The 19,642-nt window shown below is 46.8% G+C and overlaps 1 protein-coding gene across 1 annotated transcript in view; it reads right to left on the bottom strand.

Annotated features, from left to right (window-relative positions):
• Window positions 1-1,086: 1,086 nt before the first annotated feature.
• GRSF1 (G-rich RNA sequence binding factor 1) overlaps window positions 1,087-19,642 on the bottom strand; it is a 36,602-nt gene continuing 18,046 nt past the window's right edge. Inside the window, exons 2-9 of the mRNA XM_010008530.1 lie at window positions 19,221-19,365; window positions 18,747-18,902; window positions 18,321-18,461; window positions 16,716-16,845; window positions 13,862-14,022; window positions 13,605-13,729; window positions 13,003-13,138; window positions 1,087-1,316 (exon numbers count right to left, since the gene is read on the bottom strand). Of these exons, the coding sequence (XP_010006832.1) occupies window positions 1,087-1,316; window positions 13,003-13,138; window positions 13,605-13,729; window positions 13,862-14,022; window positions 16,716-16,845; window positions 18,321-18,461; window positions 18,747-18,902; window positions 19,221-19,365 (1,224 nt within the window). The remainder of the gene's footprint in view (window positions 1,317-13,002; window positions 13,139-13,604; window positions 13,730-13,861; window positions 14,023-16,715; window positions 16,846-18,320; window positions 18,462-18,746; window positions 18,903-19,220; window positions 19,366-19,642) is intronic.

Raw genomic sequence — 19,642 nt, 5'->3', positions numbered from 1 at the left:
TAAGTTACTGTAGCTTGGACTATTATAAACCAATATCCTCTTCCTCTGGCTGCCAAAGTTCACAGTGCTGGCCTGTCACAGGCTTCAGGTTGGAAGTGCTCCTAGAGATCTTTTTTACTTCAAGAAGATCCTAGCTGGGGGGGTAGTTGTGTTGCATAGGGGCTTTTTTGCTCTGGTAAGATGCCTGTTGAATTCTGGGGTGGCAGCTCTCCCTTTGTCCTGTGGCATAGTGCTCCTCGGAGCAGTAACTGGGGAAAGAACACTGGGTAAGTCTCACTAGGTGGGTTGAAAACCCTGTGAGGCTCAGCCCAGCTGGGTGCCCGAGCATGTGCCACCACCTGGGGCATTTCAGGGGCTTCTAGGCAGCCTTGGGGACCTGTTGTAGATTTCTGGCCCATGCCCAAGTAGCATGCTTGGGAGTATAAACTTCACCTTTTACTGGAAATGCATTTGAACTACCTGGAGAAAAACAATAATAAGAAGCTGGAAGCTTTTACCAAGGTATCCAAGCAGCTAGTTAGAGCAGTTAACTAACCCTGCCCCTCCCCAGATTTCTGCTGTAGGAAGAGGAGACTGGGCTGGTTTTGTTTGGTGTCACAGTAAGGCTGAAACAAGGCAGAATGAGGATCTGTCTGTTTCTGATGTCAGGCCCCAAGCAGAGATGCTTTGGGGTGCCACTGCCTGGGTGTGGGAGCCAACCTGGCAGCCCGTGGAAGAGACCAGGAAAATGCACTAATTCCCAGTATAGTAGCTAACCTATGTTGCAAGTTCCAGTTACACATGTAAAGCTGAAATGTAACGTACATTTAAAATCAAGCCCGACTTAAAATCCTGTGTACCTGAGATTTGCTTTGAATCTGGATAAAAGTGGTGGTTTATGTTTTCCATCTAATGGCTGTAAACTGTAGTAATAGAATAAAAACCATTGAAAATCAGAGCTTCTGCCTGGTTCACCTACATCCTGATTTTCTTTAAGAGCTTTTCCTCCTTTCCATTGTTTTTACCATTCCTTTTTTTTTTTCCTTTACCTTTTCACTGGGTTGTTGTTGTTTTTGTTTTTTTTTTTTTTAAATTTGTTGGTTGAACTCAGTCTTCCTCCCCACCGTGGCTTTTGTTTTTTATCACAAGTTCATGTGGCTCCAATCCAGATTGCGGCAGGCGGAGAAGGACCGTCAGCTGGCCCAGCAGGACAACCGGCTCTTCAAGCAGGAGTTTGGCGACAAAATCAACAGCCTCCAGCTCGAGGTGGAAGAGCTCTCCAGGCAGCGGTGAAGAGATCTTGTTCTGATCTGTTTGCTGAGCTGGTTTTACTGGGTCTATCAGGAAGCAGGCAGGGTGGTCACAGAAAGGAGTTCAGGGGGTTGGAGGTGGAGAGAGACAAGTGGGATTTCTTGATGCCAGCAAGCAGGAGGAGCTCTGGGGGAGGTGAGATGCTTTGGGAGATGGCAAATCTTTTCATAGGCGTGTGGTTGAAGTTACAACTTGGGATAAATCAGATCAGAGGAAGATGCAAAAGAACTGCTTGGTCAGCAAACACCACTAGCAAAGAATACGAACCCTGTGTGGCAATGGAACGTCAGAAGCAGGTTGCAGAGCATCCCTTGGCTGGCAGTGAAAGGTCAGGGCATTTTTCTGACCACAGAAATGTCCATGGGGACTTTCTGCACTGTGGGGAGATTTGTTAGGGTGATAATCAGGGAGAGGACAGGACAGAGGTCAGCACAAAGCTGTTGGGGGTGCTGGAGAGATGCTGTAAAATAACAAATTGGAATCTGAAAGTAACAGTAAAAATAAACCATTTGCAGTTAAGTCTTCCCTTAAAGGTAACACTGGAGAGTTTGGAGCAGGGCTTGTCAGTCCTGGTTATCAATCTGACTGCTGAAACTGGTCTCAGTTTTGCTGGGAGGCAACCAAAAAACTGGAAGCCAACCAAAAAGCTGAAAGCCGAATGTAAATAACTTGGTGAGGGCTATCATATTTTCCCCTGCAGTGTCATCAGGTTACCAGTGTCAGGAAAGCAGAGAAGTCCTCTTACCTTAAAATAGAAGAGCATCTCCCCTTCTGCAGCCATGAGGCAGCTTCAGTTTGTTGCAAGGTCACTTGAATTAATTGGGTGGAAACACTGCTGGGTATGGGGGTTTTATGTCCCCTCCTCTCTTCCTGGCACACCTTTTGTTTCCTTTTTCAGAAAGTTACCCAGGGTACCCATAAAGCCAGTAAATGGCTCTTGTCAGATATTCCTACCAGGGCCTGGGAGTACATAGGTGAGCTTAGCAGGGTTCTGGGGAAAAAGGGGGAATGTATCTTCTCCATGTGTGCACCTTACACTGAGTCAGTTGAACTTGCTGTGTAGCTGCCCAGGGAGAGCATTTGCACATTGGTTTGTTTTTTGCATCAGTTGGACCTTTCAGATGACAGCATCAAAATGATTTGACCTCCTTTACTGGGAGGCTGTACTGCTTTATTTCACTGAGTTTCTAAAGCAAGGAGTTACTGGAAGGTGCTGCAGTGGTTGGTGGGCAGCCCTGCCCAGGGCTGACACCCCTGCTTAGCAGCCCAGGAGGAGCGTGTGTCATCCCTTCTAACAGGCCAGACCAGGGCTTTTGGAGTCTTTGAAACAGCCCATCCATCCTGCCTGCAGCCACTGGTCTCACCTCTCCTTCTTTGGCCCCAGTCCTGACTTGTTCACGTGCTCAGCCAAGGTCAGGAGCAGAGCAGGCTGCAAAGCACTTCCAGGGAGGAGCCCTCAGATGCTCCACGAGGACAAAGCTCCACTTTCAGGAGAGGTGTCAGGAGAATTGTCACAGCTCTCAGGGAGGAACAGTCCATCCATCCCCTGTGGATGGCTTTGGTAAAAGGTCAAGGATGTTGACTTGGGTTCCAGTGTGTGTTCTGCAACAGTTGACAAATTGAAGAATGTCTTTTTGAATGGGGCCCTGATCAACAGTTCTCTAATAGATGAATACCTGTTTTTTTAAGGACTTGCAGGCTTAGTCAACAGGTTTCTTTCCTGCAAACATTGTGCTGCAATTAAAGGAGCTTTAACATTTTTCCCTTCTGACATATTATGGCTTAACTTTTTATTCAAAGAGGCAGTTTTCAGCTATTGAATTGGGATTCAGTTGCTGTAGTGTAAAGAGAGGGTGAAACAGTTCCTTTGCTCTTGATGTTGGGTGTTACAAATCCACAGTCTTTACTCACAGTTCCATATTCTAGGAGCCAACTTGAACTAGAGCTGAAGAGGGAAAGGGACAGATGGTCACACAGTCACCACCCCAGCCAGGAACACAAAAAAGGTGCAAAGAATTGGCTAAAACAGGTAGTGTGTCTTTTATTCTTGGCTTGTGTTTGAAATGTGGTTTCATTTTGCTCAATTTGTTTTTTCTGAGCAGCAAGTTTGGTTTTTGAAACTTGTCTTTCCTTATTAGGCAGAAGTAGGTATTATGGATGTGCCAAAACAAAATGAGCTTTGGAAATTTTTTTACATCACAAAAATACTGCAAGCATTGCTCTTCACTGCATTGCCTGACAAAATCTTGACAGCGATTGTTGTTTCCCTTCACTTGTTTAATAAAATACAGCAGGAGAGAGAAAGTGTGCTCACTGTTTTGTAGGAACAGCAGACCCACTTGGTTTTATTTTTATTGCATTGTAATAAGGGAAATTCCCCCTAGAGTGGTAAATAGTAAAACCTGGAAGAAAAAATTCTTTTTTGAGGGCATCATCAATCACTTTATTCTCAGTGAACATTAGTGAATTCAGTGGGTTTTTTTAAGTAAAACCCAGTGAGTGTAAAACTCTCAGTCCCCAAGTGAAACTCCCTTTTCAGCAATGAATTTGCCTTTGAAAATGGGGAAACCTGCTCTGCAGCTTTTTCTGTAAAACAAAGCATGTTCTTTTGCTGGGAATTGGCTCTGGAAGAGCAAAACTTGCAGCTATGAGAACTACAAAGTAATAGAGGCTGTTTCTGCCATTGTCACACGTGCTGCTGCACTTGAGAGTTGCCTTCACTGGGCTCCCCTGGGCTGCTTGAACTGTTCTGGTTTTCCTTTTTTTACCAAAATTACACATCATTTCAGTGAAGTTACTCACGCATCATGACTCATTTATCAAAAAGGTGATGTTTGATATAGCACAATTAAGCAGAAGGAATCAGGAACTAAGTGCAGGAACTAAGTTGGCCAGTAAGAATCAAAACAAGAAATCCCCAGTCCCAAAACTGGGTAGTCTGATCTTGAAAGCAGAAGTTATTGAGCTCTCTGGCAGGCAGGAAAGCTGCTCTTCTCTGCTGCCTGTCCTGGTTTGAGAGCAGGTTCCGGTGGAGGGGCTATACCCCTTCACTTGGTGCTGTAGCACCAGGGGGGTGTTCCCACGGGGGAGGAAGGGGCCAACCTGCAAAAAAGCCGTTTCAGAACAAGCTTCTCTTTTGCCACAAAACTGGTTGGTGGTGCTTGATGTGGTGGCAGTTTGCAGGTACAGAAATGAGGTGGTTCCACTGATGTTGTGGTCGCAACTTGAGAGGGATGCAGGTGTGGGTGGCTCTGCCAGCATTCCCTGTGCTGGCAAGTGCCTGCTGGTTGGCAGCTGTGTTCCAGTGTGCTGGGTGTGGGTACATGGCTGAGGCTGTGACCCAGGGAGGACTTGTTTCCTTTCCTGGCAGAGAGGATTTGTCTCATTCATCAGTCTTTAAAAAGCCTCTGCTGTTCAAATAAAAAATGGTGCCTGTGAAGATTCTCATACCTTCTGGTAAAAGGAGGTCACTGGACATGGTTAAGAGTCCATCTCTAAAATGTGAAGTCACCTTGTTTGATCACAGCAACAGGAAAGCCTGTAGAGCTGCTCCTGGGGGGGGCTGGTGTTGGGGCACTTCCATGTGCCCAGTACAGCTCTGTGCCACAGAGGGACAGAGCAGTGTTCCTGAAATAGCAATGGAAAGTCTCACAGTGTAGCATGGCAGGGGTGAAACTGGAGTCTGGGTGTAGTGCCACTGATGGGTGAATGTTCCCTTTTGGCAGGATGGGAAGCTCAAGAGCCAGGACGAAAAGCCACTAAAAGAGGAGAACAGTGTCCTGCCACACAAGTATGGAAGAAAACTTGGTTTGCCTTCTTTTCTGAGTCCTGCTTCTTCTTCTCTGGTTTCTTTGCCAGTTGAAAGTTTGGAATAGTGCAACTACTCTTCCTAAGACAGAAATTCCAACTCATGCCCTTTGTTGAGGTGTCTCTGCTGGTTTTTTCATAGCTCCCAAAGGGAGGAAGGAAATGTTGTACTGCTTCCCATCAACATTTCTGGAACTGAAAAGCTGTCTCTCTCCCATTTACCTTTGCACTTGTTTCTATATAAATCTGCTGTTTACTAATTTTTCTTCCTTGAAGAACCTTCATAAACCAAATGCTGCAGAGACCTTTGGTACTCAAGTCCAAGGAAGATACCTTTGTTGCTGAAGAAAAAAAGGATTGGCGGATCAATGGCACTTGGAGCCAATAACCAGTGGCTTCTGGACAAGAATAAAAGCTGTTGGAGAAGGGAAGCTTGAAATAATATTTCAAGGAGGTGGATGGAGAAAAATGTAGCTCAGGGAGCATGTTTCTAATCTCAGTCCTCCTCCTTACAGTGGGGGATTGTTGTAGGATTTGTGCAGTATTTGAAAACTTAGTTTCAGATTTGGTTTTCCCTGTGGAAAGATGTTTTAAAAGGCCCAGGGAACAGCTCTGTCCTGAAGCTTGTGCTGGGAGATGGTAAAAGCCTTTTTGAAGTACTCTGGATGTCAGTGAAGATGTGCAGTGCCCTGGCACAGGGTGCTGAATGCCAATACCAAGTTAATCAGGAAGGTACTGTCTTAAAAATAGCATAGCCTCAATTCAAATCTGCTTTACCTGATATTTAAAAACCTTCCAGCCCTTAGAGGCTTTTTACCACTGTTTCACCTTGAGTGTTTAGGCAGGGTGAGTGTCAGGCTGATCTGGAAGGCATCAGAACACCTTGTGGCTGCCTGTTCTCAGACCTTGTGGGGACCAAACATGTGGCAGTTAAATGTTTAAAGCTAGGTTTAAAATTAGTTTGTGCCATCTGAACAGTCTTTTCTATGTTTATGCTCCTTTTCCTCTCCTCTTCTAAAGGTCTTGTGCAAGTTTTTCCTCCCGCTCTTCGCATTCAGCTGGGAGTGCTGCATGTCCAAACAGTACTGGTCACATCCTGCCTCTTTGCTGGGCCGCTTGGCAGGGCAGGTGAACTCCTCAGCCCTCACAGGAGCCAACTGGGCAGTGTGGTTTTGAAGGAAAAATAAATGTATATGAGATTATATAAATAAACAGGATGAGGGAATTCTATGATAGTCCACATGTTTTTTTGGAATGTAGCAGTGACTGAAAAGCCAGCTCCAAGTGACAAGTGTTCTTCTTCCATAGGTTCCTAAGGGGTACCCAGGAAGAGCAGGTTGGTGATTCTTTTTTTTGCATTGAAATACTGAGGGGTGCAAAGGTACTGAGCGACATCCTGAGTTGCTGCAGCATCTACCCTGCCCAAATCCCTTGAATTTTGTCCTTCAGGTCTTGCCGTGCTGAGAATTTGTCTGTAAAGTCTGTAGCAGAAATGGTTCCCTAATGGAAAAGTGCTGCTTATCCCATTAGAAAGGCTTTTAGGTGGTGGTGCTGCACCTGCGTGAGTCCATTTTGCCTCTTCAGCACAACCATGTTGTTTTTTAAACTAATAATAACCCCTTTTATCATTCCCTTGCCCCACCCCTTTCCTGGGTTGGTGTGTCTAAGAGCAACAAGGAAAGCCTGGTAGAATTCAATGTTTGTGAAAATTGTGGTGTTTAACTTTCTCGGTCTAGGCTGGGGATTTGCCAATTGCTCTATAGGCTAGAGGGAAGGGGTGTTTTGGTTGTTTGTTTTTTGTTGTTTTCCATGTTTGTCAAATTGACCTGAATCCCTTTTTATTTCCCTGGGTGCCTGGCAAAGCATGGCTAGACCTTTCCCTGTCAGTGGGATGCTGGAACACTCACATTGTGTCCTCTCCACGGGGAATTTCTGCATGTGGCAGCTCACTTTCACAGGGAAAAAGATGTTTAGCTCCTGCCTTGTTGCTAGGCCAGCAGCTTTGAGCTCAGCCTGGAAATGGAGCTGTAGTTTTTTAGTTCATGGAGCTTCTCTGGCTGCCCTGTGCCATAGCCAGTGCAGCTCTGGATCATCCTGCAGAACACAATGTGAGCAGGGAGGGGCTGGAAATACAAGCATTCCTCCCTGTTGGAAGAGGTGGGTCAGAGCTCTAATACAGGTGCTGTGGGAAGAAGAGTGTTAAGCAGAATGTCTTGGTTCTCACCCGGGCTTTAGGAACAGCTACCAGGACCTGGACATGCTGAGATCTGCCAGCTCTGCCGGGAAGAAAGTAGCAGAAGCAAGAAAAAGGTAACTCTGAGGACTTAGATTGTCATCTCCAGCATCTGCATTTCTTCTGACTTTCATTTCCAAATAGCACAGATGTCCTACTGGTGACACAGAATAAAGAACAGAGTCCTTTTCTGAAGTTTCCCTTTACAGTAAACTTGTTAACCAGTGGGTGCTTGAGGATTCTCCACTTTGCCCCCTGTTCAATGGTTTGGTTTTCCTTTCTCTTACCAGCTTCTCCCCTTTTTAGCTAAGTGCTTTGTTGTTTTTTTCTAGGATGAATCAGAAGCAAGCATCCCGTTAAACCTGTGGGAACTCTGTTTAGAATTTCTAGTCTTTCCCTTTCCCCTGTGTTCATCTTGAGAAAACACATGAGCTAAAAGCCAAGCCAATGCCACAGCTTTATATGTGGCTTTGATACCTTTCCAAATGTGTGTCCACATTTAAATACTTCTCTTAGGCAAGACTTCTCATTCCAATATGTTGATATGTCTATAAAATGCATGTACCCCTCTTGTGACAAAATGCTCCAGTAGAGTCAGTCAATTAAAGCTCTAATGGTTCATTATTGGTAACTTTTACTTGCTTTGCTTATGAGCCTTCACTTAACTCTTGTCTGACCTGAGAAGCTTTGCTGTAAACTGGTCCTGAGCACAGGAGCAAACTCCAGGTCTTCAGAGGGGACAAGAGTGGAGTTTTGGAGCATCCTTCCCTAGCCCAGTGGAGGATTTGGGCTGATGGAGTGATAATGAGAGAAGTCTTTGTGTCACTTGTGTCTTAAGAATCTACTTACGATGTTTCTGTCCTCTTCCTGCATTTCAGAACATCTGCAAGAACTGTGGTGGCACCTTCTGTGAAGCCTGTTCAGCGAATGAGCTACCTCTCCCATCCAGTATTAACCCTGAGCGTGTCTGCAATCCCTGCCACAAGCAGCTCATCCAGCAGTATTCCTTCAGCCCCTTGTAGGGGATGGCTGGAAGAGGGAGGTGACCAAAAATGCTTGTAGCTGATGATGGTTTCTGGAGTTGCTGGGGGGAATGTGAAGAGAAGACACTTGCCTGTTTTCTTTGGAGGTCACAGAGGGGGAAGCAGCTTCATGGTGTTTTACAGTCTCTAGAGACTAAAACAAGTCAGAGCCTTCCCTGTACAAAATCTGCCTGTTCTTAGCCCTGAGCTGGGGAGAATGATTTGACAATGTCACATTGTTATCCCCAAGGTGTGCCCAGCAGCCTGGGGGTAAAGAGAGAGCAGGACCCTCTCCAAAACAGGTGTGTGTGAGTGTGTGTGTGTGTGTGCAAGGCAGGAGCAGCCTCATCCTAGGCCGTGTGGTGGGGACAGGTGCTGCTACCCAGCAGAGGCTCACTCACAGCAGAGCCTTCTTCATCTTCTTCTCTGGCTGCACTTCAAATGCCCCTTTCCTGGTTGCCTTTGACAACCTGGCTCAACCGTGCTGCTCCAGTGCCAGGTGTAAGAGGGCCAGGGAAGAGGCCAATAAACACCTCCTAGCTTTATTTCTTGAGCTCAGCCCTCTGGCCATGGGCTGGCTATGCAAATGAGTACATTTATATGTAAGCTGTGAAAGCTTTCCTGTATTTTTAGGGGCTGGGGGTGTAGGTGGTTTTGAGGTGTGCACTATGTTAGAACTGACACCCTGCACTGATCTGGCATGGAAGTGCCTTAAGGCATCTCTGACCTTCCTCTCAGAGCCCCTCACTGTGACTTGGTGACTACAAAATGGTGATCAAAGCTAAGGGTGTAACTGTACCACCTGTCTTGGTGTGACAGCTGGAGAAATTGGTTTCCCCAGTATTGACTAAATCCTCATCATGACACAGAGGGTTTAGGGCCACTTTGATCCACCTCCCTCCCTTGTGCACATGAAACATTGTTGTAATAAACCTGGCATTTAATTTCTTTGTTTATTTAGAGCAAAATGAAGGTGAGAAGAAACAGGAATGCTTTTCACCTACTAGGAATGCTAATTTGAAACAGTTTATAGAGGTTTGTTTCCTAGTTCACATCATTCTTTGTTGCTGTTACCTCCAGAAAGCAGGGGTGGCTTCTTCATGAAGCACGTAGTGTGTCATAGTTGTTTGGTCTGGTTTATACTGGAAGCTTACTTCAGTCTTTAAGACCACAGAATGTTTTGTAGCCCACAGAAAACTTGTGTATTTGTATGTGACAAATCCATTTGGTTTTGTATAAATCTTACTAGGGGTTAGTGATTTAATTCCTTGGAGGGGATTTTCTTTTCCATCAGACTGGCTGGAAGGGCATTAAGAAGTGTGGCAGAGCTGAGGTTACTTAGATGGTTGGTGCTAGTTTGTGCCGGGAATTACTCTTGTTGTTCCCTCTAGGCACCTGAGTGCCTCTAACCACCCGAGTTCTCCACCTCTTAGCGACCTTCAGAGCCACCACACTTCCTGGGGGGGAACTTTCAAGAGTTTTTCTTTGTCTGCTCTTTTCCCAATCTTCATGGTGGTTATCAGGTAAATGTCCTTGCTGCTGTCTCTTGAAGTAGATCAGTAGTTAGTTGTGAATAGTGTTGAAATGCAAAAGGCCCAGAACTCCAGTGTGGGCATTGTTCTGCGGGGCAGAGGCACTGGAGGTAGATGATACTGAATGCAGGGCGAGCAGTTGTGTGTACACATTGACCAGGATTCAACTTCCTGCATCCAAACCTAGCGTGACTCATCCCCCAAGCAATTTCCATCTTGGAGGATTAAACTGGAACTTGGGCACTTACTGTAAATAGTTAATGCTGGGATATCCAGCATTTTGCAGCTTGTAAGTGACAGCTTCTTTGTGACCCGTCCCTAGCTTCCCACTGTCCTGGCAGGAGCAGGCTTGCTCCAAGTGAAGGCTGTGCCTCTTCACGTGACAGAGGACAGCTCCTGAACTGGTCCTTTGAAGTGACATGAGATCTCTGTGATGGAGCAGGAAGGTGGCTGAAAACTCTTGGAATCCAGCTCTGGAAGCTGGCATTTGGAAAGGTCAGGGCAGGACTGTGCTCACTGCTAGCTGCATCAGCCCTTGCCCCTCTCCTGCTGTCTCAGGCTCTAGTGACTCTCCGCCTGTAAATTGTGGTTGTTGCACTTGGTGATGCTGCAGGTGTTGCAGGCACGTTTGCTCAGGTACTACTTGGAATGCTGATGTGTGGGCTGACACCTGGATGATTGGACTGGGGGGAGGAGCAGAGGGTGGTTTTCTGATGGTGATTGTTTCCTGCAATAAAAGAAACCCCATGTTCATGTGTATCCCACATCGTGAGTGCTCTTTCCTGTGTCTGTGTGTTACAGCTGTGTGAAAGCCAGGAAGGGGTGGTAGATGGAGAGCAGGGTGGGTGAAGGGGCTTGGCCGTAGCATACAGTGCCCGTTGCCTCGGGTGCGAGGACCTTAAATCCCTCTGCTGTTGTTAACTGCCAGCACTGGGGGTTTATCGAGACACTGTCATGCAGCTGGAGACAAGAGCTGCTCCATCCTGCAGCACTTGCCACTCCCTAGTAGAGCTGCTTCTGGAATAGAAGAGTCTTTCCAAAGTAGAGCAACACCATTTATTAGATTCTGTTACACCACGCTAAACTGGGGTTTATACAGTGTCTCCTTGTCACAGAGCAGCGCTGCTCTCACTCCAGCTTCACCCACGGAATGTGTTCACTTCAGCTTAGAAAAGAAAGGAAGAGGAAGATGAGAAATCCTGACCTTGCTGCAGCTGAATGATAGGATTTGGCAATCCTGAAAAATGCCACTTACACAGGGGAGGTGATGCACACAACAGGGGAGAGGTACAACATTTAGGGGTGCACGCATACACATGTGGACACAGATGTGAACGTGGAGACACACCAACCTGCCTGGAGCCATGGGCAGACACAGGCACACGGAGACACACACACACAGAGATGCACAGGCTCACGAACACACAGGCAAGCACATGCACAGGCACATGGACACACAGGGAGAAATTCATGGGCACACAGAGAGAGAGAGACACAGGCACATGGACACATATGGAGAGATGCACATGCACACACACGGAGACATGCACAGGTACATGGACACATGGAGATCTGCTAGCGCAGGCACAGATGGACGCACAGAAGCACACAGATGGACGCACACAAGGAGATACAGAGAGATGCATGTGCACATGAAGGTGCACATGCACATGGAGACACATGCCCACACTGGACATGCAGAGAGACACACAGACACAGAAAGACATATGGGGAGACACATGGAAACACACATGGAGATATACACACCTGCATATGGAGGTGTGTACACAGAGATGCAACATGGAAACACACATGGAGATATACACACCTCCATATGCAGGTGTGTGCATAGAGATGCACATGGAGACATGCAGACACAGGCATGAGCACATAGAGGCACACATGGAGACATGCACACACAGGAGGAGAGAGACACGTGGAGAGATGCACAGATGCATGGGGAGAGACGCACACACGGAGAGACAGGCACATAGACACATGCATGGAGACAGATTCACACGTGGGGAGATGCAACTGGAGGGAGACACATGGGGAGATGCACACTTAGATGCTGAGAGACAAGTGCAGATGGAGCCGTACACACATGTACGGAGATTCACATGCACACATGCGGACCACACACAGAGACACACAGGCACATGGACACACAGATGCACACATGGAGATGCGCACACTGTGATGCACTTACAGAGATACATGTACACAGAGACGTGCATGGAGACACATGGACATACATGGGGACATACACACACAGAGGTGCACACGCAGAGCCATGAACTTTACTTCATCCACTCAAAAGCAGACCAGTGGCCCAGCTAAGTGCAGTAGTCAATGGTAAACATTATTCCTCTCCCAGCCAGAAGAGCAGTCACTGTCAATTCATGCCCCGGATCATATTCAGCCACGTTTCCTCTTCCATGGCCAGGCCCATCAGCACCTTCCATCAATCCCCCCCCGCCCAGCAGAGCGCTCTAGGGAGGAGAAAAGCAGCAGCTCTGCTGCAGGCTGGTACAGTGCAGGGGCTGCTGCAGTTCTGCCCTGTCTGGGCAGCCCAGCAACCCCTGCCAGCTCCAGCAGAATGGAGCTGCTGCCACAGGACTTTGATCCTGTGGAACCTGGACTTGCAGGCCAGAGGGTCGAGGTTTGCTGCTTGTCCTCAACTGGGCTGTGGTGATCCCCTTCAGCCACTCTAAATTTTAGCCTTTAAGCAAGCTGAAAGCCCAAGCCTCGGAAACAGAACATCCTTGAGTTCTATGGTGCTAAAAATGGAATAGGACCAAGTGAGAAGGATGCACTTACCAAATCTGAGCCTGTGCCACTGTCACTCAGCAGTCTTATTTTGCCTTTGGATGTTCATTCAGGAATAATTCTATGGCACTGCACTCTGGGGAGCAATTGGAGAGGCAGCCTGTGGTCAGTGACTTGTATGTGTTACTTGTTTTTTTTGCACAAAGCCAGTGTGACATTACAGGGTAATCTGGAACTCAACATCTAAGACAGTCCTTTTGCAGAGTGTTAATTGCAGCTTGACAAGCTGTGCCCAGCTACCCGAGGCTCTGAGTTTTGGGGCTGTACAACCCCCCTCCTCTTGACTTACGCAGCTGGGACCCCTCTTTAGCCATGGCAGCGACCGCGTCCTCTTGGCTACTGAAGTGCACATCTGCTCCTCCTGTGGCTTCTCCATGGGAGTTGTATTCCAGCATGACCCTCATGGGCTTCAGTGGAGCAAAAAACTGAAAAGGAGGAAGAGTTGGGGGAGACAGAAACAACACAACAGCAAGACACTCTAGTACTGAGAAGTGGTATTTTTAGTCAGAAAGCCTGCCCAGCTCTGGGGGAATCCGAGCTCTTGAGTAGCAAAAGGCTCCCCCAAGTCACCTGGCCCATGGAGGGCAGCCTCCCACCCTCTGTAAGCTCCTGGCAGAGTAATTCTTGATGAACAACAATCCTCACATAGCACAGGTGTTCTGTACACACCAAAGTCAGGAAGTGCAGGCACATTCACTCTCTGATGCTGTATACTATTAAAATTAAGTAAAATTGATACTGAAAAGACTGTTAAATTAATTTGTGTACCACCAGCTACTCTGAAAACTAGCTAACGTTGCAGATGGCTGCTCAAATCTAAGTGACAGCTATTAACACAGCCCTGCAAGCTTTAATCCATTCTTATTTCATTCTGGCTTTACTGTTACTCACATTTATTATGTCTAGGGCACTAGCCTGGGTGGGAAAACCCCTCATGTGGACAAAGTGCAGTGATGATGAGATGTTCCCAGACTCTAAAACAGACTCAGAGCTTTCTGTTCCTTCCCTGGACAATTCTATGGAAAGAAGAAAAACAGCACCACCATTAATGGCTGCAATTATCACCTCCTTCATGGGAAAGCTGTAGACATGCAGAGTCAAGCTCCCAGCAACCAATCAAGATTACAAAAAGATGGGGAGGGACTCACGGTTTTCCTGTTCAGAATCAGAGCCTGGCATGGTGCCCAATCTCCTTTCTTCAGGAGCAGGTTCCAGTTCTCTTCTCACTCTGGGGTATCCCACCATCTGCCTGTCGTAAGGCATGTGCCTTTGCATTTGATGCTTTCTACTTACATACACCTCTATGTATCTGGAAAGGAAAAGGTGATATGGGACAACTGGCAGAAACTCAAGGTTTTCAGGCAGTGCCTTCCAGGGGGTTCTCCCGCCCCAGCACTGCTCCTGAACTGGGGGAGAGCCCAGTTGGGAGGATTAATTCCTGGAAGTGGCAGAGACACGGTAGGGAAGTGGCTGCAGTGACAGCCACCCTCCTGCATGGACCCCCGTATGGTGAGACAGGCTGTTTACCAGTTTGGCCTGGACAAAGGCTTCAGCCCTACCCTCAGTTCCTGCAGAAGCACTACTGCTTCTAACCTCACCTCAAGCTAATGGCTTACAAGCCAAAATTCTGTTTTGTCACAGAAACAGAGATGTACTTGCTCTGAATAATGTTTTCTACCCTTATGAGCAGCCCTGAACGTGAAGCTGTTTTCCCCTCATTGCCCCTACCAACCACAAATTCAAAAACCACTCCACAACACATCAGTGAAACAAGCAGGCACAGAAGTTGCACAGGGTCACATGAAATCAGATTTTTTTTACATATTGGTCTGAAATTCATGGGATAAAATGCAAGGGGGGGGTGTGTGTGTGTGTGTGTGTTAAAAGTTGTGGGTACAGTACTCCAATAAGTAATGCAACATTAACTCTAGACCCTGCAGAAAGACAAAAAAAACCCCAACCAACCCCTTATATGCAGGTTTAGCCAAAGCACAACATTATCATACTTTGTATTTATACCTACACACCCCAGAACCCCTCAACTTGGAGCTGTCAGTGTTAACCTTTCAGAGAACTGACAGCAGCACCATCAGGGCCTCACCCGTATTTTTTTACATGAACGTGTAGTGAGAGGACAAGGGGCAGTGGTCTGAAACTTACAGAGGGGAGATTCAGGTTGGACGTTAGGAGAGGGGGGGGTCCTGTAAGGGTGGTGAGATGCTGGCACAGATTGCCCAGGGAGGTTGTGGATGCCCCATCCCTGGAGGTCTTCAAGACCAGGTTGGATGGGGCCTTGAGTAATCTGATCTAGCAGGTGTCCCTGCCCATGCAGGGGGGTTGGAACTAGATGATCTTGAAGGTCCTTTCCAACCCAAACCATTCTATGATTCTATGAAATTCAATGGGCAGTGTTACACCAGGTGATTCCTGAAGGAATAACCTTTCCTCCCCTTCTACAACCTGGGAAACACCACCATGTGCGAGGGGGGCTAACAGCTCAGCCCCATGTGCTGTGCACAGCTGAAGGCCATTTCTGGATAAAGTTGAAGAATGCAGGAAAACAAGTTGATAGTTTTGGAAACTGCACAGTTTCTTGGCTCATCAGGCAGAAACAGAGGGTTAATGGGCTGGGGCAGGTGAGTCAGATCAGCTCTTGCTTGACTGTGATGAAGGAAAAATTCACAGCAGATTGAGAATAAAAGACAATCTCTGTTGCAGGGTAGAGGAGCTAATTCAGTTATTTGGCACACCTAGAGAGAAACTGTTTTTCTTTAGTATGGGTGGGGGGACAAACACAGGAAATGCAGACTAGAACAGGAAATAAAAGTAAGGAAGATGCTCTGTAGGAGAAGTAGAAAGATGTGGAAAGGACTGTAGCTTCCTGGCTTTCAGAAAGCAGCTTAGTGGGTTGTCAAGTCAGAAACCTCAGCAGGTTAAAAAAAAATCTTAGGGTTTGGGTTTTTTTTGCCTGACCCTGAGGACAATTCAGGATTCTGGAAAAAAGTGATACAAGCTTCTCAGTGCTACAGAGCTTCTGTAGGCTCTCGTCTACAGGAAGAGAGGCTCTGGTGGGAGAAATGTGTGGCACAGGGCTCAGTGCTCTGGAAGAAACCATGGATTCCTGAGGAAGGAGAACAGCCCAAGTGGCTGTGGTCACCAAAGAGACAAATGATGGTGTGGGCTCAGCCAGCAGACAAGGTGGGGAATGAATTTGTGCCAGAAGTGAGTGCTAAGCTGCACTTTGTACAGTGTCCTCTCCAACTGGAAGTGCTGTGCCTGGGACTGGGCTGAATGGCTGCCAAAAATGGTGGAAGCACCAGGGAATCTGGTGGAAATTTGGTGTGGGGCAAATGTCTTTTATGAATGGAAGGATCTTTAGGTATTTGTGACTGGGCTGGTATTGTCTATCCAGCATTCCCTGCTCTGAATCCTATCACTCCATTTCTGTTGGTATGAGACTGCCTTCAGGAATGCTTAAAAAGAACTGAGACTTGATCAGAGAGACCCAAATTCTGTCAAGCTAGGAGCACTGCAGGTGCCTCTGCAGTGCACAGAAGCCTGAAAAGGCTTCATCTTTTCCAGTTTTTTTTAAGGTTCTAAAGAAAACATCACCAGAGGAGGTAACACTTGGGTTACACTGAGTATTTCAGATGGTATCACAGAATACTAGAGGTTGGAAGGGACCTTCAAAGATCAAAGCTCAAGCCCCCTGCCAGAGGACCAAAAAAAAAAAAGGTTTGATTAAAAGAAAATATTTTAAGCCACCAACTAAGTCTGTCACCAGTATGAAAAAGATTTACCTGTGATTTCTGTGGATATTTTAATCTAAAATCCAAGTTCTAGGCTTTAAGGGTAATAAAGGCAGAAGCTTCCTTAATAATAATTTGAGCATGGGACGGACTAAGACCAGCTGTTGTCCCCTGGTAAGATACAAGCTCTAAGAGGCACAGAAAGCTTCAGACCATGCTCTTCTACCCTCGTGGACCCCCCTGAAGCACCTACCTACTTCCCATATATTCCCTGTGTCGTAACAGGGCTTTAGCTGCCATTTCAGGAGCTGAAAACTGCACGAAAGCTTCTCCTGTTTTCCTTTCTCCCCGGTAAACGAAAACAATGTCAGTTATTTTCAAACCTATGGAAGGGTGAGGAGAAAAAGGCATTTACATGGTCAAGAGCTTGTGCCATATAGCTCAGAGAGACATTTCTTCCCTTAATTTTCTGTTTTTTCACAAGCTAATCAAGCAGTTCAATAGTTCTGAAACATCTGCTCATACTTGCCTACATACCTTTTTACCTTTAAAAAAGCTTTTAACTCCAATTAGCTGGATTTGTTCAAGTTAGTTTCAAACAAGGCTTAATTGCCAATAATTAGTCAACTTGAGGCTTCAAATGACTGAAAACAACAAGTGAATCCAAGTTCTAGGCAACAAGGAAGACCAGAACACACGTTCTTGGAACTTTCCCTTATTATTATGGCAACCTTCTTGAAATATTACTTTATTATGGCAATTTTTCCCCATCTCTTCAAAAAATAAGTGAAATTCAGTGAGTTTTGATTGCTGTGCTGTATTTTATCTTAGGGTGCAGAGCCATCTAATATAAACTATATTAGTAGTTGGAAAGGTTGGACCAGATGATCCTTGAGGTCCCTTCCAACCTGGCATTCTGTGATTTGTGGGGAGCCCATGACCCAGTGAGCAGCTGTATCTCACATGATACAGAATGCTCCTCACTAGGTTGAGCTCCTACACTTGTTTTTTCAGGAATGCTTATGCCTTTTTATTGTACCTCATGGTACTTGCTGCCTTCTCCAAGGCTTTCCCCAAGCTCCTAAAGAAATGGAAATACTTGTTCTGAAATGCTGCCCATGTCATCTCACTGTAACTCTGCTAGATGCCCTCAAACATATTCAGGTACTGGTTGTGGGCTGAAAATGTTGCTATCAGTGCTGTTTGCTTCTAGCATGCTGGTGGTCATTATAAGCCTTAAAGGTTTATTTCCTAACAAATGCAGCAACCACCTGGAGTACTCCAGCACCAAGTGTGGGACATGAGTGTGCACACACACCCTATGCAATACTTTCTCAGTTGAGAACTGCTGCAGTTAACTTTTCACAAGCACTAACAAGCCAGAAAAAACAAAAAATGTATTGCTATTGGCATTTTAAGTGGCACCCATCACAGATTATGGTTATACATCCGTGCATATCCATGCTGCCTTCACTTGAACTTGAACTATCATACAGGCATTTCCCCTCCTCAACTTCGCCAAATTATGCACTGGTAGCAATCCAACTGTAAATAATAGGCTTGAGGTTCCTCCTCTCTTTCCTTCCCCCATGCCCAGAACAGGGTGCTGCAAGTCCTGATCCTAGGTTAGACTTGCAGAAAGTCACAGGTGCAAGAAAGCCCTGCAGCCAAAAGCTTGCTCAGAAAGCTGTAGTTACTTCCAGCTGCAGAGGAACAGCAGCTCCTTATCCTGTTGAAGGTGTTCAGAGGCTGTATGTGCTTTTGCTTTGCCCACTTTGAGCAACAACAGCCTAGCTAAGCTTCAACTGGCAGAAGCAGATGCCTGGTAAGCAAAGAGCACAAAATGAGGCTGACTTACCTGCAAAGAAATCTGCAATATCCTCCTCAGTGGAGCTGAAGGGAAGGCCTCTGAGTAGCACCACTCCATCATTAATGGCTTGTGACTCATCCCGCAGGCTTTGCAGCAAGCCCTCTACATCACTATCATGTACTTCAAAAACTGCAAGGAAGACAGGCACAAAACATGTCTTCCCTCCAGGTACTCAGAAGGTGACACTCCACAGGCTTCCCTAAAGGCAGCTTCTCCACCCTACAAAACTTCATTTCTACCCCCAACCCACACTCTATCCTGCAGTGGGGCCCCCTCACTCTGCTCTTCCTGCCCAGCCTGGGAAGCTTTGGCTGATGTGCTGCTCTGTCCCACCCCCTGCACTTCTCCCCAGCAGCTGCTCTTTGTACCATAAGCTTCATCCTTCCCATGTAATATGTGTCTTCGCAAACCCACCTTTCACGTAGCGTGGGCCCATGTACCTCAGGTGCTTCTCCAAGGCTCTCTGGACATCAGCTTTGGACTCCAGCTCGATCAAGGCGTCCCCCCTGCGCCTGCCATCCCTGTTGAGCAGGAAGTGTATGCCGTTCTCCCCGTTCCGAATCCTGCAGCCTAGGAAGCAAGGAACATGGGATACAGAAACATGGCATGCATCAAACATTGAGGTCTTGCAGTTGTAGGGGAAAAGGGAACTTCCTCCATAGAGCTACCCCCTCTCAGTAGTGCAAAATGCTATCTTGAAACGAAGGACAGGAAACTCCTGTTTCTAACCTTAACTCACAACATTTATCACAAGTAAGAGACTGATTTGATATCCAATAGCTTCCCCAGCTACGTAACAGGGCTGTTAGTAAACTTACTAATCAGTAACTACTGGGTTCAAAACCACACCACACTGAAGAGCTACACAGAGAAAATTAACTTCCATACTATCAAAAAAGGTAAGCACATCTTCTTCTGTGCACGAGAAGGGGAATCCTTGTGCCCTGATGAGAAAGACACTGTCATTTTCTGCCTTAGATGATTCTGGTTCCTGGTCCGAGAGGTGACCTTCCTGGGACGGTGCATCTGTAACCTGTCACCAAAAAGACACGCACACAAAAAACCAACAAGCACAAATTAAGAAGTGGAGGTGAGAAGCTTTCAGAAGAGACAGCCAGCTCTGCGCAGCTTTTTGGGGGGTGCCTGGCACGGGGCTGGTGGGGGGGCACACAGGCTGCCCAGGGAGGCCGTGGATTCCCCCTGCAGTTCAATGCCAGGCTGGATGGGGCTTGGAGCAGCCTGTGCTGGTGGGAGGGGTCCCTGCCCATGCAGGGGGGTTGGACCCAGACGATGCTGAAGGTCCTTCCAGC

The sequence above is a fragment of the Chaetura pelagica genome, unplaced genomic scaffold (assembly GCF_000747805.2).
Source record: "Chaetura pelagica isolate M959 unplaced genomic scaffold, ChaPel_1.0 scaffold272, whole genome shotgun sequence".
Taxonomy (NCBI): Eukaryota; Metazoa; Chordata; class Aves; order Apodiformes; family Apodidae; genus Chaetura; species Chaetura pelagica.
This window is presented reverse-complemented; position numbering and strand designations above follow the sequence as displayed.